The 15,968-nt window shown below is 46.8% G+C and overlaps 1 protein-coding gene across 1 annotated transcript in view; it reads right to left on the bottom strand.

The window, feature by feature from the left end:
- LOC135920802 (uncharacterized) overlaps positions 1–15,968 on the bottom strand; it is an 81,657-nt gene that overhangs the window by 12,840 nt on the left and 52,849 nt on the right. Inside the window, exon 2 of the mRNA XM_065455065.2 lies at positions 8,780–9,039. Coding sequence (XP_065311137.1) covers positions 8,780–9,039 — 260 coding nt within the window. The remainder of the gene's footprint in view (positions 1–8,779; positions 9,040–15,968) is intronic.

Raw genomic sequence — 15,968 nt, 5'->3', positions numbered from 1 at the left:
GCTTAGTTTGCGTTGAAGCGAGAGGCATCACGGAGGTCAATTCGCTCGCTGCTGCTGCCGCGCTTCCTCACTACAGTGTTTGGACAGCGAGTGTAACCGATCATCGAGAGAGATGTGTTCACGTTTGCTTGAGCACGCGTGCCGTCATGCTTGTTAATATAGTTAGTAAGCGAATGTTTACAAGTTTATACTGCCGATAAAACTACTATCCTTCCTCCGTATAGCTGTCATCTAATTTGCTATCGCAATCGATGCTTCGCCTTTCCGACGAAACTGCGACTTTTCTTGTCGTCCACGCCACTCATGAATGGTCGATCCTGGCGATAACGAAGGCGGAGCGTCGTTCTCTCCCATAACGAAGCGCGAAGCGGAAAATATTGAAATATAATTCTTACGCCATCCCGGGCCAGAATCTATGGAACACTGCTATGAAACCTTAAGCACTTCTCTCTATCCTTCTGTCAACTGAGGTTGGGATGCAGCTAACAGCAAAAATAAATAAATAAATAAATAAATAAATAAATAAATAAATAAATAAATAAATAAAAATAAAGAAGAAATTGCTCCATTGCAAAACAAACAGCATTTATTATGGCGACGAAGCGTCGGATACGCGTAAGCGGCGCTCTGAAGAAACGCGAGGATAGTTAACGCCATAGCCATGGATGCGATAATAGTAAAACTGAAAGCTGTACGAGTGCTGCCTCAGAACGCGTTTGTATAAGCGTTGTAGTGCCAACGGTTCGACGCAGCACCGTGTGGCCAGACAGAGCCATGTCATAGGATTGGCGCCTATACTCTTATGGGTGTTGTCAGGGGTTTGAAGGGTGAGCGCTTCCACGTGAAGCCGTCATGGCACATTTCGATCTGTCGTTAAGATATATATATATGTTGCGCCCGTCCTAATGTAGGCGCCTGCTTCGCTAAAGCGTTTGTTATAGCACTGCCCTTCTAGGCGTCATTCCGGTCTTGCTTTAACTGTCTATTTAAGACGCTTGTCACTCCGATATAAATTTATTTCTAATCGGCGCACGGTATGTTGTAGAATACACCTCTAAACTCTAAACTTGCTTCGCGGCCGAGAGTCGTTGACGGTGACCAAATTTTGCCTCAGCTTGCTGCCGTGTCCGCGGGTCATGTGCATACCATGTTTTCGAATCATTGCATGTGCAATCACTAGGCTTCTCTTTTCCGTAAAGTAAGCTTCGTCGTTTCATGGACATAGACAAAATAGATAGAGAGAAAGCTCTTTATTGAAAATGCAGAGTATTTAGCCAGTTCATTTTCGCTTACATGCTACTCTGCAGGAAATGGGACGAAGGAGAAGACATTGACAGGATTTGTAATTGCTATCTGTAATTCCAAGCGTTGAGCGGCACCATGTGGAAGAAAATGTCAGACGTTCGTAGGGCGAGTACCCTCCGCTACTATATCGACACTGCATCAGGCGGAGCGCAGTTGCATACAGAGTGGTGTATGCAGAATGCCCATTAAGGGCCTGGAGGTCGATTATAGAACCAACTTGATTATTCATTAGTATTTAATTAATTGGCTAGTCAACGGCGTCTATCTGCATGCATAAAGTTCGAAAAGAACAGAGCAACACATTTAGTTTTAACAACTGTTTTTAAAGTAGAGAAACGGTGAGAAAACGTTCGCGCCCTGCAGACACTGCTCCCTCGTAAACATGCGAGCCAAATATTACTTCGCTTCATGCAGCAGGGAGCCCACAGTATCGTATAAGTACTATTCTAGTACACTGTACGTATAAGATATCACTTACTGGCTCTCACCTGAGAAAGGAGTAATGGGGAGGACATTTCTATCGGAGCCGCCCTTGCTGGTAGTGAAACTTTGTGTTGAAGAGGAATAGGGAAGGTAAACACTGCTCTCCTTGTCTCCGTTATTAGTAGGTCCTGTTCACAAATTCCAGTGGGAATATATAAATTGATTGAAAGACATCGCACTCACTCCCGTTTGCTGTTAGTTTGGAAGAAAGTGTGTTGCAAAGCAGGTCGCGCTTCTACGGAGGAAGAACCACCTTCTTGTTATTTCACAGTTTGCAATTCATGCTTACGGTTTTCTTCATTGCATTTATTTTAGCGCGCTTTCGGCGAACAAGTTGCCTAATTGTGGTGGACATTTCTGCTGGATATTTTTTCTGCAACAGAAGGCAGGTGACCTGAACAAGGAAGCTATCCCAGGCAACTGCGGACTGAATTGTAAACGAGAACGCCTGGCTCACTTTTGCAATGTGGCATCAACAGATTGACACGTTAAAATTAATCGCGACTAGAGAGTTTACTACATAATCGCAAATTGCAAATAAATGGCCCCGCAGTGGTGCTCATGCTGTACATGACAGTCGGCGTACAGTAGTGCTGTGCTTGCGTCATTTTGTGCAGAGTTCATCGTTAAAGGAGACTGTACAGTAGCGAATAAGTCGCTTTTACCAAGGTTGAGCAGCTTGTTAGAAAGCGACGTATAATTCAAAGTCATGTGGCGGCGCCACCTTGGAATTCCCCGTGGCATCGCAGGTTGCGGGACTGACTGGTCGTTGCCAGTTTTTTTCGTTTTTAATTCAATTCAAAGGCGTCCGTGGTATTCTGCGACCGGGCTCAGCGCGCACTAATAAGGACAACGACTGCTTCGTCCGAGGGGAGGCAACTCGGGCACCTTTGGGAGCGACACGCGTGCTCGGGTGCAAACCATGCGGTGACGTAATTCACGGCCTTCGGTCTGCACGGTGCCCTTCCACGCGAGCACGCGGTGCGCGTCAACCCGCCAGCATTAGCCACTCTGGCCACGGCGGCGCCTCACTCTATAGCAGCGCGGCTGCGGCGTTTCGCACGCGGCGCGCGTAATTGAGCCATCGCGGATTCGCCGCCGCGACGGCCGCCGCAATTACTGCTGCCGGTCGCGCGCGCGCGTTCCCGCCGCTGTCGCAACGAGATAAGCCACGGCAGCGGCAAGCGATACCGTTCCTTTCGCGTCGAGACCTTTGCTTTCTTGGCTGCGCAGGATGAGGAAAAAATGCGGGCATGAAATCCCGACATGCTCGTCGCTGTGTGCATCCGCCCGTTGTTCAGTGCGGCTTGGCCTCGTGCGCGCAGCGCGATCGTTAATCGTGACCGTGAGTGCTGCGGGGCCAGGAACGCCTTTTCCGCCACGGCGTATATCACGCGGGCATCACGAGCAGCAGTTGCGCTATGCAACGGTTGCGTGACCTCCGGCACGTGGCATTCAACGCAACGCGAGCTCGTTTCGCGCTCAATAAAAGAAAATGCACTGCATTCAGACATCGCAAAACGCTGTTACTCCCGAGACTCGGCCTGAAGTTTCCGTATAGATGTCGTGACGCTCGTGGGAGCAAGCGGGCGGGTGATATATGAAACATCACGCCTGTATACGTCCAACGCGGGCGAGGACGTATACGCGCGCCCGCACGTGTTGGAACATGTGTTTGACAATAAACAGTGATAATATGAGGAAATGGTATTAGATAAATGTTGGAGGACTTCTCTTTGTATACTTACATTTCTCCAGTACCCTATGTTTTGTACTGTGTGAACATAGGCGCCTCTACCGGATGGCGGGGTGGGGGGGGGGGGGGGGGATCAAGGGGGGCACTTGCCCCCGAACTGTCAAAAGGGGGAAGGGGGCAAGGTACGTCATTTGCCCCCCCCCCCCCCCCCCCCCCCCACACACACACACACACACTTTTGAAAGCAGGCACTTTCGGCCGCACGCTGGAAAGTCCAACTACCCACCTAAAGATAAATTTTCTTTCTCAATAGTGACCACATAAGTAATGCTTTCTTTTATTACGCCTCCCCTTGCTTGGATAGCGAGGACTGTCTTTTGTGCCTTCTCGGGACGCCCTGTAACAAACGACGCGCGGGATTTGCCATACACGCTCGCGTTGCGGAGAACGCCTGGCGCTGGGCAGTTCCCGCCCGAACAAGCTGTCAGGTTGCGCAACTTGTATTATGCCCAGTTTTTTTGGGACCGCTATATCCGTATTCGAAAACACAATCAGCGTGCTGCGTATAACCGGTGGGCGAAGGGGAAGTCAGGATAAAGTATTATAATCAGCCGCGCACAAAGACTGGCGTGCTTTACGGCATGAAATCCTTCGATTGTCAACTGCTGGAACTATTTAATCTCTGCCCAGATGTAACATACATGGCGCTGCAGTCTCAGCATCTTATCACCATCAACAATCTTATCGAACCTCTTACAGGTATAACTGTCGAATTTCATTTTGTAGTCACGACTTATCGCGGATATCCCCGTGAAAATGACATTGGTCGAACGTGCAGAGCCATTTCAATACCAATGGAACACTGACTTGATTTTTTTTTTTTTCTAAAGGCATGGGTCACTTCCGACTTTGCAATGACGATTTGATTTTCAGACTGCTTCTAAATAAGAGATACATTATTACTTCTTTCTGGGCAGGAGCGTGAATAGCAGATATTTTGTATTTTGAAAAAAATGAGGTCCACTTTTCGGTGACATCTATCGAAAATTTGCGCTGTGTCGGTTGCTTGTGCTCTGAAAGCAGTTACTCAATAGCCACGTTCTCTCCATTTTTATGCGTTATACACGGCATTTGGTTGGTTTCCCTCGGTAGCCTCTGTAAAATGTGCGGGCTACGAGGTTTATATTTATTCAAAGTACGAAGCAATGTTCTGAGTGACCAGCTGTATATGTTTATTCTGTGTAGGTTCATTGCAGCCTTTGTAGAAAGTTAATCATTGAAGTATTCCAGGGTGTCATACAGCCGCTAATCAAAATGTTTCGCAGTGTCCTATCAGCACGAGAGACTGTTGAAATCCCGTGAATATAAAGAAAATTTTAAGTGCAATGCGTTGTGAAACTTTCACTTTCCTGCTTTAGATGCAAATGTTGCAGATAATTACTAAACCCCCGTTTTTTCATGTGTTCTCGTGCGTATTACGAGATTCTTGGTTTGTTTCCCCGGTGTCCTCAGTGAGCTAAACAAAGCATCTTGTTCATATCTGGGGAAATTATGGGCATGGTATGGCCAATGTGTAGGCAATGTGCCAAACGGGTGGGTTAAATGCACATTTTCCGGTAGAATACGTATGCAAATGATCCATAGCATTATTAGTCTGTTTTACACGCGGTGCGAAACTTCGACGGCTGCGCTAGCATAATTACAATAACAATTAACTGAGGTCAAATTTTACGAACATAAGAGAAAGAATACGCAAAGTTTTTGTGCGATGGTAAATGCGTGTTTATCAAATACAGCATTAAAAAAATTGTAAGCAAGTGTTCGAAAGTATCACGCTACTGTTATATGCGATATTTTATACTTTGAAGGAACAGGCAGCATTTTAAATGCAATGTGGCGCGTAGTTTTAACCTTTCTGGCTTATTTAGAAGCGTTACAAGTAATTATTGAACCCTAATCTTTTTTTCTTCTTACTTTTTCATGCTTGATATATATAAGGACAAGTTAATAAGTGATGTGGAGGTGAAGTTCATGACAGATGGGTAATTGGGCCTTTCGCAATAAATTAAGGATGCAAGCACTCCAGAGTGTTTGAGCGTGTCTAATGAGCAGGGAAGAATTCAGCCCGCTGCCCTGGCAGAACTGCAAAAGCCACCAAGGCCAAATTTAGCGAAAATTGGTGGTATGCTACGGAAACTATCTGAGCGAAGTTAAATGCGGTTGGATCAAACACAGTCTTGGTAAAAGAAATCCTTATTCAAGCGTTAGAGCATGCGATATGGCCGCTATCAGCTATGCTTCCCTGTGTCCCGACACAGCTATATAGGTTACAACAGGGTTATATTCTGTGGAAACGGGAGGGGGGACATGGTAAATTTAATGTGCGACGAAGTTTTTACGTTCTTGCTCCGGTTATAGGCGTTGCAAATAATTACTGAGCCATCGTTTTTCTTTCCCTGTATTCAGGCGTCATAACGCGTTCCAACTTGGTTTCAGCAATGTCCTCGGCGAACTAAACAAGAAATTTTGTTTATATTTGAAGAAAATAAGGGGCGCGTTATTGGCAATATCAAATCAAATCTTTATTTTCCATCAGGTGCTACAGATGGAGGGGCGACGGAAAAAAAGCTGCCACTTGGCGGCTTGACGAGTCCGCAGACCCACATATAAGGCAGCGTCTAGACAGCACCAGAGCATAAACAAACGATAAACAAATCGAGACACTTGATCAAAGCAAAATAAAAGAAAAGTCCCGAGCCTGATCAATCAGACACAGTCAACGCAAAAGAATGAACAAGCGATAAGCATATCAAGACACTTGATAAATGCAGAAGAAAAGAAAAAAGTATTGAACTAGATAAAACAAACACCACAATAGATGAAATCACGTTAGTCAATGAACAAACAGGTCTCTAAGTGTAACCGTGGAACAACTAAATAAATCAAAATTCAGTGACTGATAATAGTTTAAAAGAGATGGCAGAGAAAAACACAAACGCTCCATACCAGAATTCAAGCGTGGTACAGCAACCTTCCAGTTTTCTCCCCGTCTAGTATTATAACATTTCTCATTTCTTTCTAAATGTGCCAAGGCATCGAGGCTATGAATATTTTTTTTCACTTCATATTTAAACCGAGAACTCAAACGGTAGCGGTATAGCTTGTGAGCTGCACTAACATGTGCCCTGTGAAAGAATTGAGGAAAGAATTGAGTGAAATAATTGAATATGTAGGTAAACTTCAAAAACAGGGGACTAATTACGACATTTGCATTAAATTACGCATGTAAGTGATCCAGCGCTTTATGAATGTGTTTTGCGAGCGAAGAATTTATCCCGTTGCCCTGGGAGAACTGTGAACGCAACCTATATCACATTTAGCGAAAATTGAATAGGGGGGGGGGGGTGCAGGAAGGGAGGGAGGACGCCATGGTTTAATGTTATGGCGAAGTAACGTTGTGTTGATGAATTACTGGCTCTTTAAAAATTCCGAACACTAAGTGCTCCAAAGCATTACATGCGGGCAAGTTTTCGAACGGAACAGTAATATACAAGGTGTCCCAGCTAACTTTAGCCAGAGTTTAGAAATATGCGAATGCCACGTAGCTGGACAGAACAAAGGTAATGTTGTTTGCCGTGGCTTGGAGATACTCAAACTATTTTTTTTAATTCCACCTAATTAGATAATTAGTTTTTTAATTAATTAATCAACTTCTCAAATATTATAATTAGATGAGAAGTGTCAATGAGAAAATCGTAGAGCGACATGAAAAACTCGCACTCGCAATACAGTTTTCTGTTGCTCAACACGTGCCACGTTAAAGTCTTTTTTTTTTTTTTTCGAGCGTGAAGACCGCAAAGGGCCGCTCGAGGCACCTTGCGTGCATTCGCGGGCGTCTTTCACGCTCGGAAATACTTTTATGTAGCACGTATTGAAGAACAGAAAGCGGTATCGGGAGTTTCTCATGTCGCTCTACGATTTTCTCATTGACACTTTTCATCTAATTATAATATTTGAGAAGTTGATTAATTAAGACTAATTATCTAATTAGGTGGAAGGAAAAAAAATATAGTTTGAGTGTCTCGAAGCGACGGCAAACAACATCACCTTTGTTCTGTCCGGCTTCGTGGCATTCGCATGTTTCTAAACTCTGGCTAAAGTTAGCTGGGACACCCTGTATATACGGGCAACTTATTCAAGTATGCTATATAATTACAAGAAACTGAAGCTTTTATTGCAACTGTTCGAAAGAAACAGCTTCGCCGGAAATTAGGTTGTTATTCTCCAAGGTCACTCGCATGTGCTGTCTTTATTTTTCTTCTTGTGAATATTGCAAGTATATTATGTTGATTGTACTTCGTTGTGTATAACTTCGAGAATACTATTACCCAAGATAGCGATGCATTTATGCTGTATAGACTTAAACACCAAGTACAATTCTCTGTTGAATTATGAAAATTGTTAGTAGCAAATGTGAATCTTTTATGCGCGGTGTACTGCTGCTAATGGGCGGGATCCGTTATCTTTGTGAGGCACCCGTTGCCTTTTGTCCCTGTATCATCTTGAGATTTCGTATAGTTTATGTAGCTGCGAGAATTCAAATTCAAATAATTTTTCGGGTCCCCATGGTTCACCATGTGTGATTAATAAGTAGGTATTTGTCTGTTAAATACAGATATAACTGAAAGAAGCATTCCCAGACTCGTTCATTGTGCGTGAACAAGAGGGAGAGCAGATAATCGGGCAAGTTGGTTTAGATTCACCGTTGTAGACAGTGCAAAAGGCCGACGGAGACGAAGGTAGCGAGAAGACCGAGTTTGTGTTGAGCGCAGTGTTTGTCGTCTCACTTTCTTCGTCTCCGTCTTTTGCGCTGCCCACGACTGTGAACACGAGGGTCGAAATGCGGAGCAAATCGATCGCCTAGTGTATGTTCGCTACCGATGCTCGGCGTCGCCTGCTCTCAGGGCCTAACCACAAGGAACAAGTTTCCGACACATTCTCAGCGCGTGGCACCGGCCGGCGTCACGCGGCTGACGTTCATGCTTTGCTAGCCACGTCAGGCGTCGACGCTGCGATTTGGCATGGGCAGACTTCGGCGTCGAGCGAGCGTCGCGTTGTCCTTGATGACGCCGGCCGATGCCGAAAATCCGTTGGATACTCGTTCCTTGTATAGTTGAGGCTTAACGGGGGGCGCTCTATAGCGAAGCATGTCTATCACGGGCCAATACCATCGCGGCCGGACAGGCGCTTCGCGTCCAACGGCCGCGCAAGATGCACGCTGATGCGTATACGCACGTGGGATAGTCGTCCACTTGAGTACAAACAGTGCGCCCCGTCTCGGGGCAATATGGAGGTGAAGGTACGAACGCCCGCCGGGTTCTCGGCTGCGGGAAGCTCACGTCGGCGATGTAGTAGCTGGAGCTGGAAACGGCGCGCCACACGGGCCCGACTCCTCCTTCCACCAGCGCGGGCAGAGCTCCCAGCACCAAGCCGCCCCAGCAGCAGCAGCTGAGCAGCGGCACCAGCCACACGGCGCGCAGGACGGGGTGGCGTGCCTGCGCAGAGGAGCGCGCTGCGTTGAACTCGCCTGGACGCTGTTAGGAGCGACGGTCAATCACACCACACGATCTGCTTGCTTCTCTCGACCGTCGTAAGGGCGCGCACGTATATCTTCCAAACATATGCGGAGCGCTTTTTTTTTTTTTTGCTGCTTTAGTACGACCCACGAACGTTAGATCACACGGCATTCGATCTACCGTCTTTTCAAGAAAGCAAAAAATAAAGACAAATATTTAGTTATATCCGATTTTCGAACCTAAGTAAAAGCACGGGGACGCTGTGACTGTTCAGTACGGACCCATTCCAATTATTAACAGAAAATTTGATTTTTAAATGATGCCGAGCGGAAGGCGTGATCGTATATACAGGGTGTCCCAGCTAACTTCAGCCAGAGTTCAAAAATATGCGAATGCCACATAGCTGGACAGAACAAAGGTAACGTTGTTTGCCGTCACTTGGAGATACTCGAACTGTTTTTTGCATATACAGTGCTGAGACCATCGCTTTCGCGGAGGCTCTGGACTTCGTTACGAAACTACGCGGAATGGTTGCGGTGCGCATCTATACCGACTGTCTGTCAATTTTGACGGCGCTTTCGCACTTTTCTGTCAAGGATGAGCGCACTTGGCAATTTAAGCGAATCCTGCGTTCACAAGGACTCGCAGGTCGCCGGGTCCTTCTCTATACCACCTAATTACATAATTATTCTTAACCAACTTCTCAAATATTATAATTAGATGAAAAGTGTCAATGAGAAAATTGTACAGCGGCATCAAAAACTCCCGATACAGTTTTCTGTTCTTCAATACGTGCGACGTAAAAGTGGTTTCCGAGCGTGAAAGAAGCCCGCGAATGCACGCAACATTGCTGCGCGACTGGCCGCTCGAGGCACTTATGCGCATGCTGGCAAAGTATAGCTTTTATTTTATACATGGCGCATGCTATGTACTATCTAGCGTGATGAGCTGTTATCGTCTCCATTGTCCTCCCTGATCAGGTGCGCATGAGTCAATGCTATATATATATATATATATATATATATATATATATATATATATATATATATATATATATAGTCGTCACTGGCTGAGGTTTCGCAGCGCGCATCACCTCGTACATTTCTCGAGAAGATTGCGTCGACGCAAATGCATCGCCTTTTGGTTGCCAAACCAAACTGATGACAAACATATCTTTCAGGAGCGCTCTCAACCATGTGGTTTGAGGTTTCGAAATATCAACGTTGAAATCACCGACCGCTCTCCGCCATGTGGCGGTGAGCGCAGCGCATCTTACAGACGCGCCGCAGTGCGAGGACGTTTGCTTGAAGAAATGCGTTAACCTGCTTGCGCGGCACGTTGGCGATACGTTTCCTGCCACTCTCTGGAACCACTGCTTACGCTCCTTCCTCTGACTTTTGTTCTGTTCCATTTCGTGCCGAGAAAGGCGCTGTTGAAACCGCCGCGTTATAGGGCGTTTTGATGCGGTCCCTCGGACGAGAGAGCGCGTCGAGGCGCCGTTATATGTATACACTCTTTACGTTATTCACCGCTGTTGGCTCCTCCGTTTTCTGTTCATAAATACTTGTGAAGAACCGCCCAGTGGAAAAATGGGATCGCTTCAACTTTTATGCAGAATAATTTTTGTTCTAATAGGTGTTCTATTTCATGAGGTATTGCCGCCAGTTTCGTTATGCGACAAAAGAAATGCGAAGCTACAGGAATAAGGAAAACAGAGGGGGCTTGACATTTAGTCGTGTAGCGACCACGTGAAGCCACATGCATCAGCGACGAATCCAGGGCAGTATCAAAAATTGGCAGGGGCAGGAGGGGAAGGCGCTTATCCGCATAGACGTATGTAACGATAGAGTTGGTACAGGCAGGGTAAAAGCAAGATGATGCTGGGTAGCGTGGTAGTGATGCCTTGAGCGGTGCCCGTATCTCCAAGGCCTTCTTCTGAGTCCGCCAATGCCAAGCCAGTGGATGCGTATAGAGAAAAGTGACTTTGATCGCCTTCGAAAAAAAAATGAATTAAATAATGGTTTCTGCGAGCCAAAACAACGATCTAATTATGCGAGACGCCGTAGAGGGGGGCTCCGGAATAATTTGTACCACCTACGGTTCTTTAACATGCACCTAAATATAAGTACCCGGGTGCTTTTGCATTTCACCTCCATCGAAATGTGGCCACCGTGAGCGGGAATTCATCCCGCGGTCTAGTGCTTAGCATCCCAACAACATATCCACTAAGTAACCAAGGCGGGTTTTGGTCTTCTTCTTAATCGCACGTTGGGAATAACCACAAACAAGGTTTACGTGTTGCATCAACAACCCGCCGTGGTTGCTCAGTGGCTATGGTGTTGGGCTGCTGAGCACGAGGTCGCGGGATCGAATCCCGGCCACGGCGGCCGCATTTCGATGGGGGCGAAATGCGAAAACACCCGTGTGCTTAGATTTAGGTGCACGTTAAAGAACCCCAAGTGGTCAAAATTTCCGGAGTCCTCCATTACGGCGTGCCTCATAATCAGAAAGTGGTTTTGGCACGTAAAACCCCAAATATTATTATTAGTGTTGCATCAACCTTCATAAAGGGAAACGAAATATGAAGGTGCAAAAATGTGGCTCCGCTGGGAATCCAGCCCACAGCCTCCGCATGCGAGGCACGGCGACGACTGCCCTTCCGTCCAATGCTTGGGTATTTCCGTAGGTGTATCCGTAACTGAACACTGGCAGTGTCGGCCAGCGCTGCTCGTGGACGCGTGAGCTCCGATTTACGATGAAACCCGCACGGGCATTACGGGGCTGTCATTTAATTCGCTCTAAATTTCACGCGAACTGTACAGCGTGCCTCGCTGACGTGTATAGCACACGACATTTGCAGAACGCATTAAGGCCGCGTCAAGCACTTCGCGACGGGCGACAAAACTCGCGTCAAAAGGATTTCCCTCTGAAAGACCGACATCATTTGGGCTCCGGGATATGGGCGTCACCCGGACGAACGCCGCGAAAAGGCTGATATACTGCTCAGCGCTTCGATGCCCCAGACTTTCTTCCCGCAGCTTTCCCATTCATGTCGCTCCGCAAGCGGGCATTCCATCTCTCAGCTTTCCGATCGTATCCTTAAACGAGATAATAAACACGTGGTCACCGGTCAACCCTGGAACGCGTCTAAGCCGCACCGAAAGACTCGGAGCGTGTAGCCGTTCTTCGTCGTGCGGTAATTCTTCGCGCACCGGCTGCTTGCTGCGTCATCACGCGCGCACCTCCCGCGAGTGGATGCGCCAAGGGTCATCGATGGGGCCATCGAGAACAAGTGGAGGCAAGGACCGAAAGCGACACACCCGGAAGCGAGATAGCGCCGGAGAGACGAGCAGGGCCACCGCGCATGCGTGGAAAGAAAAGGGCCGACTGGCAATGACCTGCAAGAGCCGAGACGCACGGCTACCGCGCGCAGCGAAACGCGGAGAACGCGCTCCCTCGAGGGAACGCGACGCGAGATGAAAAGATGCCGACCGGAGCGAAATGGGTCTCGTGGTCGTCGCGTTCCGATTTTCCCGGCGGCTGGCCGAGACCGTCCCGGCGATCGTACACCCGATCTGTCGATCTGCTCATTACGTAACGGGTAACGTCCCGTAGCGAGATGGGACTGGACGTTTGTCTCCTTGACCTCTGAACGCTTTTTTGCATCAAGTAGCCGCGAGCATCGGCTCTCCGTGTGATGGTGCAGGGTAGCACCCAGCTGTGCGCGTCGGGCGCTTCAAGGGATTCACGGCACTTATCACGACAGGTGAGATTAAGGTTCTTCGTTCGTATATAAGCACTGCGTGTCGGTGGAAAGCGCCTTCGCTGTCATCGTCATCACCAGTTTATTTCTGTATATGATTACAAACGTGGGTGAAAATCACCTGGGTCCTTAGCAATACTGCTAGTTCTGGGCCCATGCAAATGAAAACAAAACACCATTGCAACTCATGTTAACAGGTAATGTGATTTTGTAAGTACCGATTCGCCCCCATCTCGTTCGCGATCGCGATTGGTCAGCGCCCGCCCTCAGAAACCGTCCCAATCATCAAAAAATAAACTCCAGCGACTAAAGAGTGTAAAAATCATGGTTCTATATACCGATGAATATTGATATCATCGGCATATACAAGGTGTCTCAGGTAACGTTAGCCAAGCTGTCAAAGAAAGAAAGAAAGAAAGAAAGAAAGAAAGAAAGAAAGAAAGAAAGAAAGAAAGAAAAAGAAATCTGGTAAAACATACGATTGTAGTGTCGAACTTATTAGGCCACGAGTCCTCTTCCGCCACTACGGTAATTTCTCTGTACGAACTGTCTGACTAATTAAAGAAGAGTATATAAACATTTATTTCTATTTTTGAATTAAGCGCGTGACTTCCTATGGAAAAGCTGCTATTGAGTCCTAAAATATCGCTTTCGGTTGCATTCTGTTGCTGTATATACTCCGTAATATTTTTTTTTCCTCGCTCTATTCCCAGCTCGCGAAATACAAGTACCGCGAAACCAGTGCTTCCAAAAGGGATTTGAAGGGGCTAACTTTGCTCTTCCTCAGGCTCGGCAACCAAATGCGTAGGCATGCGATCGTCACGCAGAACATGCAGCTTGCGGTCAATGACAAGCCAACACCGACAGTTTGCCACTTCCACGCGTTTACCAAGTAAGGCAATGAGCCGAGTTAGTTCCTTCAAATCACATTTGGGATCGCTGATGTCGCGCTGTGCGTATCACGCGGCACCTTTCGTATTTCTCGCGCTAGGAATAGACTGAAAAAAAAAATAGTTACGTAGTACATAGTCTGCTGAAAACAACAATAACAGCTTTCCTATCTGAAGTACTGCTCTTAGTTAAAAAATTAAAGCGGCAATTAGAGCGGCAATTAAAGAGTCAACACTAAAGTGCGTAAGCTCATCCATAAGCCGTGCAGGTGGCTGACCCTGTCAAAAGCTTTGCTGAGGTCGCAGTAAAGGGTATCAACTTGCCCCCTCTGAAATGCTGGCTTGGAAATCAGAGGCATGAAACTTCGGAGGCTGGTGATAGTTGAGCGACCGGAGAGAAACCCATCCTAATTCGAAATGAATTTCACGAAGCTTTTCGTCCGCATGTACTGCTCGTGATTCACCCACCAAAAATCCCCTAATATGATGCCTTTCTCGATTATCCGGCGCCAGTGCTTCGCAACAACTAGAGCGCGCGAACAGTTTTGTGAATGAGGCTAAACTTTTGCTATTTATACATTAAGTGCGCGAAACCATCATGCGTAGTAAATGCTTCATGCGAGCAAAAAAGTCCTTTAAAAAGATAGTGGCAGGCTTGCACAACAAGTTTCGAGAAAGATTCTTTGGTATACCTTGAAACATGGGCTCAGCTCCCAGACTGATTTCCTTTGCGACAAGTTTCTTTTTTATTGACATAATTGAAGATCCTTTACCCGAGGGTTACGTACTGTAGAAGGAAGTCGCGTTGCGAAACGTATCCTGAAGCAGTGAGGCGACTTCAGGAAACCTCGTCGAGTATTCTGTTACGTGACGCCGCTGTACGCGTCCTTGCCCGACTTTAGAGTCATTGTGCGGGCTGTTCTGAATAGTTTTTCCCAACTCCCGGCTGAGCGCGAACTTATCGTGCGGCTCGCAGTACATTTGTTAATCTTGTGCGTCCAATGACAGCACCTTTTCTTTATTTAATAACCTATACTCTACGCGTCGATATACTCCGAAACCTTTATCAGTGATGAAAAAAGTACAACTAAAATCAGCAACAGTTATTTTTTTTTTTTAAGTATCCGCCGCGGTACGGTGCTGAGTGCCTCTGGAGTTCTGCTGCTGAGTAGCACGAAGTCGCAGGTTCAGCTCCCGCCCACGGTGGCCGCATTTCGATCGGGGAGAAATGAACAATGAAAACAACAACAACATTAATGAAAAGCGCCCGTTTATACTTGCATTTTGGTGCACGTTAAAGAGCACCGGGAGGTCGAAATCAATACGAAACCCTCCACTGTACGGCGTCCCTCAAAGCCCACTGCGCAGTTCGAACCCTACAATTAAACAACTATTCGGAACAGCTCCCCGAAACATCTCCCCGAGAGTATAATTGTGCCGAGAATGTTGAATGGGGGATGCGATCGTTTATAAACATTGGTGCACCGGATGTTTGTGACATGGGTTCGAGAGCCAAGGTGCACTGAACGGTGATTGAGGCGGCAATCCTTTCCGAGATTTCCCGTATCTGCACATAAATATGAGTCGTGGCTTCCGTAACGCCCCTGCCAAAGAGGGCTGTCTCGCCGAAAGAGCGTGCTAGATGCGCATATATATATATATATATATATATATATATATATATATATATATATATATATATATATATATATATATATATATATATATATATATATATATATATATATATATATATATATATATATATATATAGTTCAGCGCTCGACCTGGACACCGGCGCTTGTTGCTGTACCATGCATTGGCCGCGTTGCCGCAGTATATGCGCAGACACTCGCGCCTTCGAGCAACATCGCGAGTCGAAACCAAGTTTTTCCCACACTGCGACTGCGGTATACGCCACATCTTAATGTCCGCGAGCTTCTGTTGCCACGCGTGACATCCGCATAATCTTGTATCTTGGTCGCGGCAATGTGCTGGATACGTACCTCACTTTGAGACGGTTAAAGTGAGACACATATCCAGCATGTTGCCGCCTCCAAGATACAAAAATATGCGGGCGCCAGGAGTGGCAACAGAAGCTCGTGGACATAGTGTGCACATTGGTGCTTTCGCGCTTCCGCGCCTCACTTCCGCGTTACGCCATGGAGTAAGCTTCGCTTCCATCTAAGCGCCAGTTCAGGGCTCGGCGCGGTGGCATATAGAAAGGACCTGGCAGCACCGTTCGAGAGGGATCG

Source organism: Dermacentor albipictus, chromosome 1 (genome assembly GCF_038994185.2).
Source record: "Dermacentor albipictus isolate Rhodes 1998 colony chromosome 1, USDA_Dalb.pri_finalv2, whole genome shotgun sequence".
In the NCBI taxonomy this organism is placed as follows: Eukaryota; Metazoa; Arthropoda; class Arachnida; order Ixodida; family Ixodidae; genus Dermacentor; species Dermacentor albipictus.
This window is presented reverse-complemented; position numbering and strand designations above follow the sequence as displayed.